Genomic DNA, 20338 nt, shown 5'->3' on the forward strand with positions numbered 1-20338 from the left:
TCGCGTCTTGTGACGGCCGGCCGCCCAACAACCTGCCCGCTTGACCCTATCCCCTCCTCTCTTCTCCAGACCATTTCCGGAGACCTTCTCCCTTACCTCACCTCGCTCATCAACTCATCCCTGACCGTTGGCTACGTCCCTTCCGTCTTCAAGAGAGCGAGAGTTGCACCCCTTCTGAAAAAACCTACACTCGATCCCTCCGATGTCAACAATTACAGACCAGTATCCCTTCTTTCTTTTCTCTCCAAAACTCTTGAACGTGCCGTCCTTGGCCAGCTCTCCCGCTATCTCTCTCTGAATGACCTTCTTGATCCAAATCAGTCAGGTTTCAAGACTAGTCATTCAACTGAGACTGCTCTCCTCTGTATCACGGAGGCGCTCCGCACTGCTAAAGCTAACTCTCTCTCCTCTGCTCTCATCCTTCTAGATCTATCGGCTGCCTTCGATACTGTGAACCATCAGATCCTCCTCTCCACCCTCTCCGAGTTGGGCATCTCCGGCGCGGCCCACGCTTGGATTGCGTCCTACCTGACAGGTCGCTCCTACCAGGTGGCGTGGCGAGAATCTGTCTCCTCACCACGCGCTCTCACCACTGGTGTCCCCCAGGGCTCTGTTCTTGGCCCTCTCCTATTCTCGCTATACACCAAGTCACTTGGCTCTGTCATAACCTCACATGGTCTCTCTTATCATTGCTATGCAGACGACACACAATTAATCTTCTCCTTTCCCCTTCTGATGACCAGGTGGCGAATCGCATCTCTGCATGTCTGGCAGACATATCAGTGTGGATGACGGATCACCACCTCAAGCTGAACCTCGGCAAGACGGAGCTGCTCTTCCTCCCGGGGAAGGACTGCCCGTTCCATGATCTCGCCATCACGGTTGACAACTCCATTGTGTCCTCCTCCCAGAGCGCCAAGAACCTTGGCGTGATCCTGGACAACACCCTGTCGTTCTCAACTAACATCAAGGCGGTGGCCCGTTCCTGTAGGTTCATGCTCTACAACATCCGCAGAGTACGACCCTGCCTCACACAGGAAGCGGCGCAGGTCCTAATCCAGGCACTTGTCATCTCCCGTCTGGATTACTGCAACTCGCTGTTGGTTGGGCTCCCTGCCTGTGCCATTAAACCCCTTCAACTCATCCAGAACGCCGCAGCCCGTCTGGTGTTCAACCTTCCCAAGTTCTCTCACGTCACCCCGCTCCTCCGTTCTCTCCACTGGCTTCCAGTTGAAGCTCGCATCCGCTACAAGACCATGGTGCTTGCCTACGGAGCTGTGAGGGGAACGGCACCTCAGTACCTCCAGGCTCTGATCAGGCCCTACACCCAAACAAGGGCACTGCGTTCATCCACCTCTGGCCTGCTCGCCTCCCTACCACTGAGGAAGTACAGCTCCCGCTCAGCCCAGTCAAAACTGTTCGCTGCCCTGGCCCCCCAATGGTGGAACAAACTCCCTCACGACGCCAGGACAGCGGAGTCAATCACCACCTTCCGGAGACACCTGAAACCCCACCTCTTTAAGGAATACCTAGGATAGGTTAAGTAATCCCTCTCACCCCATCCCCCCTAAGTTTTAGATGCACTATTGTTAAGTGACTGTCCCACTGGATGTCATAAGGTGAATGCACCAATTTGTAAGTCGCTCTGGATAAGAGCGTCTGCTAAATGACTTAAATGTAAATGTAAAAATGACAGTGATCTACCACTAGGTGGTGTATGTCATGACAGTGATCTACCACTAGGTGGTGTATGTCATGACAGTGATCTACCACTAGGTGGTGTATGTCATGACAGTGATCTACCACTAGGTGGTGTATGTCATGACACTGATCTACCACTAGGTGGTGTATGTCATGACAGTGATCTACCACTAGGTGGTGTATGTCATGACAGTGATCTACCACTAGGTGGTGTATGTCATGACAGTGATCTACCACTAGGTGGTGTATGTCATGACAGTGACCTATCACTAGGTGGTGTATGTCATAACACTGATCTACATTTACATTTTACATTTAAGTCATTTAGCAGACGCTCTTATCCAGAGCGACTTACAAATTGACGAGATCTACCACTAGGTGGTGTATGTCATGACAGTGATCTACCACTAGGTGGTGTATGTCATGACAGTGATCTACCACTAGGTGGTGTATGTCATGACAGTGATCTACCACTAGGTGGTGTATGTCATGACACTGATCTACCACTAGGTGGTGTATGTCATGACAGTGGTCCCCCACTAGGTGGTGGTGTAGGTCTATGTTGACTCACGTTGTGTACAGTAGAGTCCGCTCCACCCTGCGCTGCAGCTACACTGTCCGTCTGTAGCGATGCACTGAGCCCCGTTGTGACAGTTACAGGTCTGGATGCAGTCTGGACCCCACGCACCCTGGGGACACACTGTGGACAACACACACCTCACACTGTTAGACTGTTACACACACACACACACACACACACACACACACACACACACACACACACACACACACACACACACACACACACACACACACACACACACACACACACACACACACACACACACACACACACACACACACACCACTCTCTACCTCTCATGTCTAATAACACACCAACTAACAACCTCATGCTGACATGTCTCTCATGTCTCTCATGACCATAGCCCATCTCTGACTGAAAATTAATGATTACATTTCATCAAAAGAGTGGACTGGAGAAGTAGCAGTGCCTCCATCTATCCGCTATCTAGCCTTAAATAACCCATGTCTCCATCAGTGAGTACTACAGTACAGTAGATCAGAGGACAGTCAGGAATACAGTGAGTACTACAGTAGATCAGAGGACAGTCAGGAATACAGTGAGTACTACAGTAGATCAGAGGACAGTCAGGAATACAGTGAGTACTATAGTAGATCAGAGGACAGTCAGGAATACAGTGAGTACGACAGTAGATCAGAGGACAGTCAGGAATACAGTGAGTACGACAGTAGATCCGAGGACAGTCTGGAATACAGTGAGTACTGCAGTAGATCAGAGGACAGTCAGGAATACAGAGAGAGAGAGAGACAGAAAGAGAGATAGAAAGCGAGAGAGAGAGAGCGAGAAAGAGACAGAGAGAGAGAGAGAGAGAGAGTGAGAGAAAGAGAGCGAGAGCGAGAGAGAAAAAGAGAGAGAGCGAGAGAGAAAGAGAGCGAGAGAGAAAAAGAGAGAGAGCGAGAGAGACAGAGAGAGAGAGAGAGACAGAGACAGAAAGAAAGAGAGACAGAAAGAGAGAGCGAGAGCGAGAGAGAGCGAGAGAGAGAGACAAAGAGAGAGAGAGAGAGAGAGTGAGAGAAAGAGAGCGAGAGCGAGAGAGAAAAAGAGAGAGAGCGAGAGAGAAAGAGAGCGAGAGAGAAAGAGAGAGAAAAAGAAAAAGAAAGAGAGAGCAAGAGAGAAAGAGTGAGACAGAGAGAGGGAGAGGAGGAGACAGAAAGTAAAGACAGTAAAGTCATTGTGAACAGGAAGCTCCTACCTTTAGAGCAGTCCTCTCCGATCCATCCTGGGTAGCACTGACAGGAGCCATCGATGGGGTTACAGGTCCCGTTGTTACTACACATACACAGCTCTGCACAGCCCTTCCCATACCTGCCACTGGGACACACTGACACACACACACACACACACACACACACACACACACACACACACACACACACACACACACACACACACACACACACACACACACACACACACACACACACACACACACACACACACACACACACACACACACACACACACACACACACACACACACACACACGCACACACACACACACACACGTAAAGGTTAAACAAACATTCTGCCAAATGACATCCACTGACTGTTCCTGTACGTTTTTGTTGACAGAGGCGTCTGCTAAGTGCTATATAAATAAAAAGATATTGAAGAGGAGGAGGTCATGCTGGCGTTTAAAGGGTTCATTTCTAATCCTCTACAGAAGGGGATCTAGTGTGCTTCCTTAAATGGCACTTCCCTATACAGTACACAACTTTAGACCAGAGCTTTATGGGCCCTGGGACTCAGCCAGTGATTTATTGAGTTTCTCCAATGATCCGTCTGTCCGGCCTGCAGTGCAGAGTAGAATGGTTAATGTAGGATAGCGTAAGGACAGCATTAACACTGCAGCTTGACTGTGCATTTTTAATGACAATTAATATTTCACCTGCCCCCCCCCTACTGTCCTCTCTTTCATCTAGGATTCCATTTGGACCCTACGGAACCTTGGAACAGAACCTTGGGCAGGCTATTCTTTCACCAGGAATTAACAGTGTTTTAACCTGCCGGGGGGGGGGGCACCACACAAGGACAGGGACTCTGTTAGAACAAACTGATAAATGAATCTTAATGCTGAAAGAAAAGTTTATTTCGTTAGAGAAAAGAGGAGGACAAGGTGGAGGTGGATAAGGTCATAGGAGGAGGAAGAGGAGGAGGAAGAAGAGAGGGAATTCTAACTGCCATCAAGGATATTTGGACTTGTCATTTCTTTCTCCTCTTACTCTTCACTAGTACTATTTCAATGGGTTTAGCTGCTATCTTCCTCTGAAGGGCTCTTCACTAGTTATATTTCAATGGGTTTAGCTGCTATCTTCCTCTGAAGGGCTCTTCACTAGTTCTATTTCAATGGGTTTAGCTGCTATCTTCCTCTGAAGGGCTCTTCACTAGTTCTATTTCAATGGGTTTAGCTGCTATCTTCCTCTGAAGGGCTCTTCACTAGTTCTATTTCAATGGGTTTAGCTGCTATCTTCCTCTGAAGGGCTCTTCACTAGTTCTATTTCAATGGGTTTAGCTGCTATCTTCCTCTGAAGGGCTCATCACTAGTTCTATTTCAATGGGCTTAGCTGCTATCTTCCTCTGAAGGGCTCTTCACTAGTTCTATTGCAATGGGTTTAGCTGCTATCTTCCTCTGAAGGGCTCTTCACTAGTTCTATTTCAATGGGTTTAGCTGCTATCTTCCTCTGAAGGGCTCTTCACTAGTTCTATTGCAATGGGTTTAGCTGCTATCTTCCTCTGAAGGGCTCTTCACTAGTTCTATTTCAATGGGTTTAGCTGCTATCTTCCTCTGAAAGGCTCTTAACTAGTTCTATTTCAATGGGTTTAGCTGCTATCTTCCTCTGAAGGGCTCTTCACTAGTTCTATTTCAATGGGTTTAGCTGCTATCTTCCTCTGAAGGGCTCTTCACTAGTTCTATTTCAATGGGTTTAGCTGCTATCTTCCTCTGAAGGGCTCTTCACTAGTTCTATTTCAATGGGTTTAGCTGCTATCTTCCTCTGAAGGGCTCTTCACTAGTTCTATTTCAATGGGTTTAGCTGCTATCTTCCTCTGAAAGGCTCTTCACTAGTTCTATTTCAATGGGTTTAGCTGCTATCTTCCTCTGAAAGGCTCTTCACTAGTTCTATTTCAATGGGTTTAGCTGCTATCTTCCTCTGAAGGGCTCTTCACTAGTTCTATTTCAATGGGTTTAGCTGCTATCTTCCTCTGAAGGGCTCTTCACTAGTTCTATTTCAATGGGTTTAGCTGCTATCTTCCTCTGAAGGGCTCTTCACTAGTTCTATTTCAATGGGTTTAGCTGCTATCTTCCTCTGAAGGGCTCTTCACTAGTTCTATTTCAATGGGTTTAGCTACTATCTTCCTCTGAAGAGCTCTTTCAAGCCCCTCAAACATGATGTTGTATCTGCATGTGAGCATTAGATTTAAATCCACAATTAATTTTCAAACTTTCATACTTTCATTTCAACAGAAAGATTAGAACGTCTGAAAAGGTCTTGTATCGGACGAGAGACCACCGACGTAGACCTAAAAAGCCAAACATTTTCAGAGAGCAACTGCCCAGTGACCGAACTAGCCGTTAATTAAGGTCTTCTTGACAAACGAGCACCATTTATAAAATTCCTATTTTAAATAGTAGTCCTTATATTTATGAGACAGCGCTGGGAAGGGTGATGACATAACCCCTCTAGTAATTTAATAGGAAGGGCTGGGAAGGGCATGAAAGTGAATTCTATATCTGCCCATTGCCTCTTTCTAATTCATTTCTACTTTTATTATTAGGAAAAGTAATATGTATTTAAAATCTGGATGAGACTTTATAGAGTGGTGAGGAGGAGGAGTCTACCGTGGTGAGGAGGAGGAGTCTACCGTGGTGAGGAGGAGGAGTCTACCGTGGTGAGGAGGAGGAGGAGTCTACCGTGGTGAGGAGAAGGAGTCTACTGTGGTGAGGAGGAGGAGGCTACCCTGGTGAGGAGGAGGAGTCTACCCTGGTGAGGAGGAGGAGTCTAGCCTGGTGAGGAGGAGGAGTCTACCCTGGTGAGGAGGAGGAGGCTACCCTGGTGAGGAGGAGGAGTCTACCGTGGCGAGGAGGAGGAGTCTACTGTGGTGAGGAGGAGGAGGCTACCCTGGTGAGGAGGAGTCTACCCTGGTGAGGAGGAGGAGGCTACCCTGGTGAGGAGGAGTCTACCCTGGTGAGGAAGAGGAGTGTACTGTGGTGAGGAGGAGGAGTCTACCCTGGTGAGGAGGAGGAGTCTACCGTAGTGAGGAGGAGGAGTGTACTGTGGTGAGGAGGAGGAGGCTACCCTGGTGAGGAGGAGGAGTCTACCCTGGTGAGGAGGAGGAGGCTACCCTGGTGAGGAGGAGGAGGCTACCCTGGTGAGGAGGAGTCTACCCTGGTGAGGAAGAGGAGTGTACTGTGGTGAGGAGGAGGAGTCTACCCTGGTGAGGAGGAGGAGTCTACCGTAGTGAGGAGGAGGAGTGTACCGTAGTGAGGAGGAGGAGTCTACCGTGGTGAGGAGGAGGAGTCTACCGTAGTGAGGAGGAGGAGTCTACCGTAGTGAGGAGGAGGAGTCTACCGTAGTGAGGAGGAGGAGTCTACCGTGGTGAGGAGGAGGAGTCTACCGTGGTGAGGAGGAGGAGTCTACCGTAGTGAGGAGGAGGAGTCTACCGTAGTGAGGAGGAGGAGTCTACCGTAGTGAGGAGGAGGAGTCTAATGTAGTGAGGAGGAGGAGTCTACCGTAGTGAGGAGGTGGAGTCTAATGTGGTGAGGAGTGAGGAGTCTACTGTAGTGAGGAGGAGGAGTCTAATGTAGTGAGGAGGAGGAGTCTAATGTAGTGAGGAGGAGGAGTCTACCGTGGTGAGGAGGAGGAGTCTAATGTAGTGAGGAGGAGGAGTCTACCGTAGTGAGGAGGAGGAGTCTACCGTAGTGAGGAGGAGGAGTCTACCGTAGTGAGGAGGAGGAGTCTACTCTGGTGAGGAGGAGGAGTCTACCGTGGTGAGGAGGAGGAGTCTACCGTGGTGAGGAGGAGGAGTCTAATGTAGTGAGGAGGAGGAGTCTACCGTAGTGAGGAGGAGGAGTCTACCGTAGTGAGGAGGAGGAGTCTACCGTAGTGAGGAGGAGGAGTCTACTCTGGTGAGGAGGAGGAGTCTACCGTGGTGAGGAGGAGGAGTCTACCCTGGTGAGGAGGAGGAGTCTACCGTAGTGAGGAGGAGGAGTCTAATGTGGTGAGGAGGAGGAGTCTACCCTGGTGAGGAGGAGGAGTCTACCGTAGTGAGGAGGAGGAGTCTACCGTGGTGAGGAGGAGGAGTCTAATGTGGTGAGGAGGAGGAGTCTACTGTAGTGAGGATGAGGAGTCTACCGTAGTGAGGAGGAGGAGTCTACCCTGGTGAGGAGGAGGAGTCTAATGTGGTGAGGAGGAGGAGTCTACCCTGTATGGAAGAGACTTCCCCATTCAGTTTCTGTATTCAGGTTCAATCAAACATCGTTTTAATCTTAGTTTTACTATTGACAGTTACAGCTGATTTTGGGATTGTATGGATTCGCTCCCCTTAAATGTAAGTCATCTGATTTATTCGTTTAATAAGTCTCTTAATTGTTTAATCCAACTTTTCAGCTCCTGATATCAGGGAATGAAAACTACAATCTGTCTCCTGAATTAGCCTAGTGGACCCGAGCTCGTTTACCCCGGTTTTCCCTAGCTAAACTAGTTGGCTAGCTGAACTGTGCTAGTTTTTGTCCTCATTGCCAAACGTCCTAAATAATGCACCCTCAACTTCAAAAGTAAAAAACTACAATCGTATAACTAAGAAATTTGACGGGAAAAAAACAGTGTATTGTTTAATTGTTTTGTTGAATAGTCAGGAGAGGTTCGAGGTATCTGTCATAAGACGACTAGGCATAGGGTCAGCTGGACGTTTCTGACTGGTTCTGCTTGTAACTGTGGCAACGGGCAGCCACTTGGTTTGATGGGAAATGTAGTGATTTTTCCAACACAGCCAGGTATGTACACAGTCTTGTACCCTTAACCTTCTTTAAACTGACTATCGTATTTGTTGATTAGACCAGAGTTTATTAATATAATGACACATCCAGGAGTCACGAGTTATCTGACACGAGAAAACTTGAGAAAATAGCAACTCTACAGATCACAATGACTACAGATCACAATGACTACAGATCACAATAACTACAGATCGTAATGGCTACAGATCACAATGACCACAGATCACAATGACTACAGATCACAATGACTACAGATCACAATGACTACAGATCACAATGACTACAGATCACAATTACTATACATCACAATGACTACAGATGACAATGACTACAGATCACAATGACTACAGCTCACAATGACTACAGATCACAATGACTACAGATCACAATGACTACATATCGTAATGACTACAGATCACAATGACTACAGCTCATAATGGCTACAGATCATAATGGCTACAGATCATAATGACTACAGCTCATAATGGCTACAGATCATAATGACTACAGATCACAATGACTACAGCTCATAATGGCTACAGATCATAATGGCTACAGATCACAATGAATACAGATCACAATGAATACAGATCACAATGACTACAGATCACAATGACTACAGATCACAATGACTACAGATCATAATGACTACAGATCACAATGGCTACAGATCATAATGGCTACAGATCACAATGGCTACAAATCGTATTTTTTTATTTATTTATTTTAATCTTTATTTAACCAGGAATGGCTCATTGAGATTTAAAATATATTTTTCAAGAGCGTCCTGGCCAAGATAGGCAGCACCAAGTCATTACAAACATTACAGACAAACAACATGAAAAACTACAAGTAATCTAGTAAAAACCATAGAATTCACAAGAGTATAACAAAATCAAAAACAGCTAATTAAAAACATTGACAGGTCAGGGAATCAGCCTCAAAATCCTTCATCAGTGATTTAAAAACACCAATCGGGACAAGTTCTTCCAGTTTAAAAGTATCTTGTAAGGTGTTCCAAGACGTTGGCGCAGAAGACATAAAAGCCCTTTTACCAAATTCAGTTTGGACATTTGGAACAGTAAAGCAGGATAAAGTCCAGTGAACGAAGAGAGTACCCACCACATTTCTGAACAATAAAAATGCCCAAATAAAAAGGTAGTTAACCCAAAATGGCTTTGTAAATAAAATTATACCAGTGACTGAGCCTACGAGTGACTAGAGAAGGCCAGCCAACCCTGGTATACAAAGTGTAGTGGTGCGTAAGGGTTTTGCAGTTTAAAATACATCTCAAAGTGCCATGGTAAAGGGTGTCAATTGATCTCAAACACTGAGCGGAAGCATTCATATATAAAATATCCCCATAGTCTAGTAAAGGCATAAATGTAGCTGATACTAGCCTCCTTATTCCTAAAATATAATGGCAATTTCAGCTTCAGTTTTTTTGTAAGTTGTTGAATATGCAATTTAAAAGAGACGCCGTCATCAATTAAAATTCCAAGATATTTATATGAGGTTACAACCTCAATCTCCTTGCCCTGACAGGTAGTAATAGGTGAAAGGTTCAGAGGTCTATTTAGTTTTGTCAGTATTGAGGATAAGCTTCAGTTGACACAAGGTATGTTGACCAGTATAAAAAACAGTTTGTAAGTTCTGGAAAGCGTTTGTCAGAGACGATGCACAACGGTAAATAACAGCATCATCAGCATAAAAATTAAGTTGCGCATTTTGGACATTTTTGTCTAAGTCATTTATATAAATAGTGAATAAGAGAGGACCAAGAACAGAGCCTTGGGGCACACCTTTAAAGACAGACAATTTAACAGACATAAGCCCATCAAATTGAATCCACTGAGTTCTATCAGACAGATAGTTAGCAAACCATGCTCTGAAAGACCTACACTGGACAATCTCTGCCTTAGTATAGCGTGATCAACTGTATCAAAAGCCTTAGAGAGATCAATAAAAAGTGAGACACGGTGCTGTTTTTTTGTCAAGGGCTTCAGTGATATCATTTAAAACCTTCATTGTTTCTATGCTTCTTCCTGAAGCCCGATTGGTACATTGATAAAATAGAGTTAGTAACTATTTTAGTTGTTCACACACAAGGGTTTCAAGTATTTTCACCAGGGGTGACAGCTTTGAGATTGGCCTAAAATTATTTAAAAGAGTTCGATCTCCTTTTTTAAAAAAGTGGTAGGATAAATGCTGATTTCCAGATTTTCTGAATTTCATGACATTCCAGGATTAGATTGAACAGAGATGTAAGTGGTTCAGCTATGACATCAGCTGCCAGATTTAAAAAGCAGGGATCGAGAAGATCAGGATCTGCAGGCTTTCTCTGATCTAAGGATTTCAGGGCTTTATGTACCACCTGCACTGAGAATGATCAGGACCTGCAGGCTTTCTCTGATCTAAGGATTTCAGGGCTTTATGTACCACCTGCACTGAGAATGGCAGAAAGCTCAAAGTTTGACCATCTCTCACTGGTTCATCCACACAGGGTTGGACAGAGACTGAGGACACTGGTTCATCCACACAGGGTTGGACAGAGACAGAGGACACTGGTTCATCCACACAGGGTTGGACAGAGACAGAGGACACTGGTTGATCCACACAGGGTTGTACAGAGACAGAGGACACTGGTTCATCCACACAGGGTTGGACAGAGACAGAGGACACTGGTTCATCCACACAGGGTTGGACAGAGACAGAGGACACTGGTTCATCCACACAGGGTTGGACAGAGACAGAGGACACTGGTTCATCCACACAGGGTTGGACAGAGACAGAGGACACTGGTTCATCCACACAGGGTTGTACAGAGACAGAGGACACTGGTTCATCCACACAGGGTTGTACAGAGACAGAGGAGACTGGTTCATCCTCACAGGGTTGGACAGAGACAGAGGACACTGGTTCATCCACACAGGGTTGGACAGAGACAGAGGACACTGGTTCATCCACACAGGGTTGTACAGAGACAGAGGACACTGGTTCATCCACACAGGGTTGGACAGAGACAGAGGACACTGGTTCATCCACACAGGGTTGGACAGAGACAGAGGACACTGGTTCATCCACACAGGGTTGGACAGAGACAGAGGACACTGGTTCATCCACACAGGGTTGGACAGAGACAGAGGACACTGGTTCATCCACCACAGGGTTGGACAGAGACAGAGGACACTGAATCAAACAGCCTACCAGATGATAACAAAGTGCTCATTGAAACAATTCAACATTTCAGTTTTGTCATATACAGCAACAGAGTCCTTCAAAACACATGATGGTAATTCATTAACATTACTGTTACCAGACATAGACTTAATAGCCTTCCAGAACTTTCTAGGGTCATTCAAGGTCATCAGTGGTAACAGACATAATATATTCAGACTTGGTCTTCCTGAGAAGAAAGAACACTTGTTTTGAAGCTGCCTAAAAATAAGCCAATCAGCATCAGAACATGATTTCCTTGTTTTAGGCCAGATTACGGTGGTGAATAATACAAAACAGCTCAGAAGAAAACCAGGGATTATCCCGCCCTTTAACCCTGAACCTGCAGAATGGGGCATGTTTGTTTACTATTTGGGGGAAAAACCATCATGAAAGAATTTCCAGGCAGTTTCCACATCAGGGATAGAATCAATCTGCTCCAGTCAAAATAAAACAAATCATGAAAGAAAGTCTGCTCATTAAAACACTTCAATTTTCCCTTACGAATAAAACCTGGGTTTGTCTTAGTAATGACAATAACTACAGATCACAATAACTACAGATCATAATGACTACAGATCACAATGACTACAGATCACAATAACTACAGATCACAATTACTACAGATCACAATAACTACAGATCACAATGACTACAGATCACAATGACTACAGATCACAATGACTACATATATTAATGACTACAGATCACAATAACTACAGATCACAATGACTACAGATCACAATGACTACAGATTACAATGACTACAGATCACAATGACTACAGATTACAATGACTACAGATCACAATGACTACAGATCGCAATGACTACAGATCACAATGACTACAGATCGCAATGACTACAGATCAAAATGACTACAGATCACAATGACTACAGATCACAATCACTACAGATCACAATGACTACAGATCACAATGACTACAGATCACAATGACTACAGATCACAATAACTACAGATCACAATGACTACAGATCACAATGACTACAGATCGCAATGACTACAGATCATAATGACTACAGATCACGATGACTACAGATAATAATGACTACAGATCACAATAACTACAGATCACAATGACTACAGATCACAATAACTACAGATCGTAATGACTACAGATCACAATAACTACAGATAGTAATGACTACAGATCACAATGACTACAGATAGTAATGACTACAGATAGTAATGACTACAGATAGTAATAACTACAGATAGTAATGACTACAGATAGTAATGACTACAGATAGTAATGACTACAGATAGCAATGACTACAGATAGTAATGACTACAGATAGTAATGACTACAGATAGTAATGACTACCGATCACAATAACTACAGATAGTAATGACTACCAATCACAATAACTACAGATAGTAATGACTACAGATAGTAATGACTACAGTTAGTAATGACTACAGATAGTAATGACTACAGATAGTAATGACTACCGATCACAATAACTACAGATAGTAATGACTACCAATCACAATAACTACAGATAGTAATGACTACAGATAGTAATGACTACAGATAGTAATGACTACAGATAGTAATGACTACAGATCACAATAACTACAGATAGTAATAACTACCAATCACAATAACTACCAATCACAATAACTACAGATAGTAATGACTACAGATAGTAATGACTACAGATAGTAATGACTACAGATAGTAATGACTACCGATCACAATAACTACAGATAGTAATGACTACAGATAGTAATGACTACAGATAGTAATGACTACCGATCACAATAACTACAGATAGTAATGACTACCAATCACAATAACTACAGATCACAATGACTACAGATAGTAATGACTACAGATAGTAATGACTACAGATAGTAATGACTACAGATAGTAATGACTACAGATAGTAATAACTACAGATAGTAATGACTACAGATAGTAATGACTACAGATAGTAATGACTACCGATCACAATAACTACAGATAGTAATGACTACCAATCACAATAACTACAGACAGTAATGACTACAGATCGTAATGACTACAGATAGTAATGACTACAGATAGTAATGACTACCAATCACAATAACTACAGATAGTAATGACTACAGATAGTAATGACTACAGATAGCAATGACTACAGATAGTAATGACTACAGATCACAATGACTACAGATAGTAATGACTACAGATAGTAATGACTACAGATAGTAATGACTACAGATAGTAATGACTACAGATCGTAATGACTACAGATAGTAATGACTACAGATAGTAATGACTACAGATAGTAATGACTACCAATCACAATAACTACAGATAGTAATGACTACAGATAGTAATGACTACAGATAGTAATGACTACAGATAGTAATGACTACAGATAGTAATGACTACAGATCGTAATGACTACAGATAGTAATGACTACAGATAGTAATGACTACCGATCACAATAACTACAGATAGTAATGACTACAGATAGTAATGACTACAGATAGTAATGACTACAGATAGTAATGACTACAGATAGTAATGACTACCGATCACAATAACTACAGATAGTAATGACTACCAATCACAATAACTACAGACAGTAATGACTACAGATAGTAATGACTACAGATCACAATGACTACAGATAGTAATGACTACAGATCGTAATGACTACCGATCACAATAACTACAGATAGTAATGACTACAGACAGTAATGACTACAGACAGTAATGACTACAGATAGTAATGACTACAGATCACAATGACTACAGATCACAATGACTACAGATAGTAATGACTACAGATAGTAATGACTACAGATAGTAATGACTACAGATAGTAATGACTACAGATCACAATGACTACAGATCACAATAACTACAGATAGTAATGACTACAGATAGTAATGACTACCGATCGTAATGACTAAATTACTTCTAGACACAAAGGGTCCTCAGAGCTCCTCCTCCTCACCACTCTATAGCCTTTATTGCACTGTGGACCAGGCAGGGGAGAGGAACGGTCATAACAGATCTATGTTATGACATATCTACGTCTCAACAGCTCTATGTCATATTAACAGATCTATGTCCTATTAACAGATCTATGTCATATTACCAGATCTATGTCCTATTAACAGATATATGTCCTATTAACAGATCTATGTCATGTTAACAGATCTATGTCCTATTAACATATCTATGTCATATTACCAGATCTATGTCCTATTAACAGATCTATGTCCTATTAACAGTTCTATGTCCTATTAACAGCTCTATGTCATATTACCAGATCTATGTCCTATTAACAGCTCTATGTCATATTAACAGATCTATGTCATATTACCAGATCTATGTCCTATTAACAGCTCTATGTCATATTAACAGATCTATGTCAGAACAGATGTATGTCACATTAATAGATCTATGTCATATTAACAGATCTATGTCAGAGCAGATCTATGTCATATTACCAGATCTATGTCATATTACCAGATCTATGTCCTATTAACATATCTATATCCTATTAACAGATCTATGTCATATTAACAGATCTATGTCATATTACCAGATCTATGTCATATTACCAGATCTATGTCATTTTAACAGATCTATGTCATTTTAACAGATTTATGTCCTAACATATCTATGTCCTAATAGAGATATGTCATATTACCGGATCGATGGCTTAATAGATTTATGTCCTGACAGATCTATGTCATAACAGTAACAGATCTATGTCCTAATAGATCTATGTCCTAACAGTAACAGATCTATGTCCTAATAGATCTATGTCCTAACAGTAACAGATCTATGTCCTAATATATCTATGTCCTAACAGATTGTTCTGTGATTAAGCCACACACTCCAGATGAATAGCATTGGCTGAGACTTGAAGATGAGCATTAGCTCGATGTGATGTGGAGGAGATCCGGCTTCAGGTTTATGACTGATTATAATTCAAAATGTAACCATAATTAAATAAGTTAAGCTGTGTTGATATCTGCTGGAAAAAATACAATAAATTACTAATTCATGTTGTAGGTAAGACAAATGACAAATGGAAAGAGTGGAAAGAGGTTTGATGCAGAGTGATAACAGAGACCTATGTCCCATCTCCAAACAGTCCTAGAGACAGAGAGAGCAGAGACTGTAAGGGGTTTGATGCAGAGTGATAACAGAGACCTATGTCCCATCTCTAAACAGTCCTAGAGACAGAGAGAGCAGAGACTGTAAGGGGTTTGAGGCAGAGTGAAAACAGAGACCTATGTCCCATCTCTAAACAGTCCTAGAGACAGAGAGAGCAGAGACTGAGGCAGAGTGAAAACAGAGACCTATGTCCCATCTCCAAACAGTCCTAGAGACAGAGAGAGCAGAGACTGAGGCAGAGTGATAACAGAGACCTATGTCCCATCTCCAAACAGTCCTAGAGACAGAGAGAGCAGAGACTGAGGCAGAGTGATAACAGAGACCTATGTCCCATCTCCAAACAGTCCTAGAGACAGAGAGAGCAGAGACTGTAAGGGGTTTGATGCAGAGTGATAACAGAGACCTATGTCCCATCTCCAAACAGTCCTAGAGACAGAGAGAGCAGAGACTGAGGCAGAGTGATAACAGAGACCTATGTCCCATCTCCAAACAGTCCTAGAGACAGAGAGAGCAGAGACTGTAAGGGGTTTGATGCAGAGTGATAACAGAGACCTATGTCCCATCTCCAAACAGTCCTAGAGACAGAGAGAGCAGAGACTGTAAGGGGTTTGAGGCAGAGTGATAACAGAGACCTATGTCCCATCTCCAAACAGTCCTAGAGACAGAGAGCAGAGACTGTAAGGGGTTTGATGCAGAGTGATAACAGAGACCTATGTCCCATCTCTAAACAGTCCTAGAGACAGAGAGAGCAGAGACTGTAAGGGGTTTGAGGCAGAGTGATAACAGAGACCTATGTCCCATCTCTAAACAGTCCTAGAGACAGAGAGAGCAGAGACTGAGGCAGAGTGAAAACAGAGACCTATGTCCCATCTCCAAACAGTCCTAGAGACAGAGAGCAGAGACTGTAAGGGGTTTGAGGCAGAGTGATAACAGAGACCTATGTCCCATCTCTAAACAGTCCTAGAGACAGAGAGAGCAGAGACTGTAAGAGGTTTGAGGCAGAGTGATAACAGAGACCTATGTCCCATCACCAAACAGTCCTAGAGACAGAGAGAGCAGAAACTGAGGCAGAGTGAAAACAGAGACCTATGTCCCATCTCCAAACAGTCCTAGAGACAGAGAGAGCAGAGACTGAGGCAGAGTGATAACAGAGACCTATGTCCCATCTCTAAACAGTCCTAGAGACAGAGAGAGCAGAGACTGAGGCAGAGTGATAACAGAGACCTATGTCCCATCTCTAAACAGTCCTAGAGACAGAGAGAGCAGAGACTGTAAGGGGTTTGATGCAGAGTGATAACAGAGACCTATGTCCCATCTCTAAACAGTCCTAGAGACAGAGAGAGCAGAGACTGAGGCAGAGTGAAAACAGAGACCTATGTCCCATCTCCAAACAGTCCTAGAGACAGAGAGAGCAGAGACTGAGGCAGAGTGATAACAGAGACCTATGTCCCATCTCCAAACAGTCCTAGAGACAGAGAGAGCAGAGACTGTAAGGGGTTTGATGCAGAGTGATAACAGAGACCTATGTCCCATCTCCAAACAGTCCTAGAGACAGAGAGAGCAGAGACTGTAAGGGGTTTGAGGCAGAGTGATAACAGAGACCTATGTCCCATCTCCAAACAGTCCTAGAGACAGAGAGAGCAGAGACTGTAAGGGGTTTGATGCAGAGTGATAACAGAGACCTATGTCCCATCTCTAAACAGTCCTAGAGACAGAGAGAGCAGAGACTGTAAGGGGTTTGAGGCAGAGTGATAACAGAGACCTATGTCCCATCTCTAAACAGTCCTAGAGACAGAGAGAGCAGAGACTGAGGCAGAGTGAAAACAGAGACCTATGTCCCATCTCCAAACAGTCCTAGAGACAGAGAGAGCAGAGACTGTAAGGGGTTTGAGGCAGAGTGATAACAGAGACCTATGTCCCATCTCTAAACAGTCCTAGAGACAGAGAGAGCAGAGACTGTAAGAGGTTTGAGGCAGAGTGATAACAGAGACCTATGTCCCATCACCAAACAGTCCTAGAGACAGAGAGAGCAGAAACTGAGGCAGAGTGAAAACAGAGACCTATGTCCCATCTCCAAACAGTCCTAGAGACAGAGAGAGCAGAGACTGAGGCAGAGTGATAACAGAGACCTATGTCCCATCTCTAAACAGTCCTAGAGACAGAGAGAGCAGAGACTGAGGCAGAGTGATAACAGAGACCTATGTCCCATCTCTAAACAGTCCTAGAGACAGAGAGAGCAGAGACTGAGGCAGAGTGATAACAGAGACCTATGTCTCATCTCCAAACAGTCCTAGAGACAGAGAGAGCAGAGACTGTAAGGGGTTTGAGGCAGAGTGAAAACAGAGACCTATGTCCCATCTCCAAACAGTCCTAGAGACAGAGAGAGCAGAGACTGTAAGAGGTTTGAGGCAGAGTGAAAACAGAGAAATATGTCCCATCTCTAAACAGTCCTAGAGACAGAGAGAGCAGAGACTGTATGGGGTTTGAGGCAGAGTGATAACAGAGACCTATGTCCCATCTCTAAACAGTCCTTAGAGACAGAGGAGAGCAGAGACTGAGGCAGAGTGATAACAGAGACCTATGTCCCATCTCTAAACAGTCCTAGAGACAGAGAGAGCAGAGACTGAGGCAGAGTGAAAACAGAGACCTATGTCCCATCTCTAAACAGTCCTAGAGACAGAGAGAGCAGAGACTGTAAGAGGTTTGAGGCAGAGTGAAAACAGAGACCTATGTCCCATCTCTAAACAGTCCTAGAGACAGAGAGAGCAGAGACTGTAAGGGGTTTGAGGCAGAGTGATAACAGAGACCTATGTCCCATCTCTAAACAGTCCTAGAGACAGAGAGAGCAGAGACTGTAAGGGGTTTGAGGCAGAGTGATAACAGAGACCTATGTCCCATCTCTAAACAGTCCTAGAGACAGAGAGAGCAGAGACTGTAAGGGGTTTGAGGCAGAGTGAAAACAGAGACCTATGTCCCATCTCTAAACAGTCCTAGAGACAGAGAGAGCAGAGACTGAGGCAGAGTGATAACAGAGACCTATGTCCCATCTCTAAACAGTCCTAGAGACAGAGAGAGCAGAGACTGTAAGAGGTTTGAGGCAGAGTGAAAACAGAGACCTATGTCCCATCTCTAAACAGTCCTAGAGACAGAGAGAGCAGAGACTGTAAGGGGTTTGAGGCAGAGTGATAACAGAGACCTATGTCCCATCTCTAAACAGTCCTAGAGACAGAGAGAGCAGAGACTGTAAGGGGTTTGAGGCAGAGTGATAACAGAGACCTATGTCCCATCTCTAAACAGTCCTAGAGACAGAGAGAGCAGAGACTGTAAGGGGTTTGAGGCAGAGTGAAAACAGAGACCTATGTCCCATCTCTAAACAGTCCTAGAGACAGAGAGAGCAGAGACTGTAAGAGGTTTGAGGCAGAGTGATAACAGAGACCTATGTCCCATCTCCAAACAGTCCTAGAGACAGAGAGAGCAGAAACTGAGGCAGAGTGAAAACAGAGACCTATGTCCCATCTCCAAACAGTCCTAGAGACAGAGAGAGCAGAGACTGAGGCAGAGTGATAACAGAGACCTATGTCCCATCTCTAAACAGTCCTAGAGACAGAGAGAGCAGAGACTGAGGCAGAGTGATAACAGAGACCTATGTCTCATCTCCAAACAGTCCTAGAGACAGAGAGAGCAGAGACTGAGGCAGAGTGATAACAGAGACCTATGTCTCATCTCCAAACAGTCCTAGAGACAGAGAGAGCAGAGACTGAGGCAGAGTGATAACAGAGACCTATGTCCCATCTCCAAACAGTCCTAGAGACAGAGAGAGCAGAGACTGAGGCAGAGTGATAACAGAGACCTATGTCTCATCTCCAAACAGTCCTAGAGACAGAGAGAGCAGAGACTGTAAGGGGTTTGAGGCAGAGTGAAAACAGAGACCTATGTCCCATCTCCAAACAGTCCTAGAGACAGAGAGAGCAGAGACTGTAAGAGGTTTGAGGCAGAGTGAAAACAGAGACCTATGTCCCATCTCTAAACAGTCCTAGAGACAGAGAGAGCAGAGACTGTAAGGGGTTTGAGGCAGAGTGATAACAGAGACCTATGTCCCATCTCTAAACAGTCCTTAGAGACAGAGGAGAGCAGAGACTGAGGCAGAGTGATAACAGAGACCTATGTCCCATCTACAAACAGTCCTAGAGACAGAGAGAGCAGAGACTGAGGCAGAGTGATAACAGAGACCTATGTCCCATCTCTAAACAGTCCTAGAGATAGAGAGAGCAGAGACCGAGGCAGAGTGATAACAGAGACCTATGTCCCATCTCCAAACAGTCCTAGAGACAGAGAGAGCAGAAACTGAGGCAGAGTGATAACAGAGACCTATGTCCCATCTCCAAACAGTCCTAGAGACAGAGAGAGCAGAGACCGAGGCAGAGTGATAACAGAGACCTATGTCCCATCTCTAAACAGTCCTTAGAGACAGAGAGAGCAGAGACTGTAAGAGGTTTGAGGCAGAGTGATAACAGAGACCTATGTCCCATCTCCAAACAGTCCTTAGAGACAGAGAGAGCAGAGACCGAGGCAGAGTGATAACAGAGACCTATGTCCCATCTCCAAACAGTCCTTAGAGACAGAGAGAGCAGAGACCGAGGCAGAGTGATAACAGAGACCTATGTCCCATCTCTA

General features: G+C 44.2%; 1 protein-coding gene across 1 annotated transcript in view; it reads right to left on the reverse strand.

The window, feature by feature from the left end:
* Window positions 1-20338, reverse strand: part of LOC124021162 (multiple epidermal growth factor-like domains protein 10) — a 125477-nt gene that overhangs the window by 28715 nt on the left and 76424 nt on the right. Inside the window, exons 8-9 of the mRNA XM_046336513.1 lie at window positions 3498-3626; window positions 2273-2401 (exon numbers count right to left, since the gene is read on the reverse strand). Of these exons, the coding sequence (XP_046192469.1) occupies window positions 2273-2401; window positions 3498-3626 (258 nt within the window). The remainder of the gene's footprint in view (window positions 1-2272; window positions 2402-3497; window positions 3627-20338) is intronic.

Source organism: Oncorhynchus gorbuscha, unplaced genomic scaffold (assembly GCF_021184085.1).
Source record: "Oncorhynchus gorbuscha isolate QuinsamMale2020 ecotype Even-year unplaced genomic scaffold, OgorEven_v1.0 Un_scaffold_1069, whole genome shotgun sequence".
Classification (NCBI taxonomy): domain Eukaryota; kingdom Metazoa; phylum Chordata; class Actinopteri; order Salmoniformes; family Salmonidae; genus Oncorhynchus; species Oncorhynchus gorbuscha.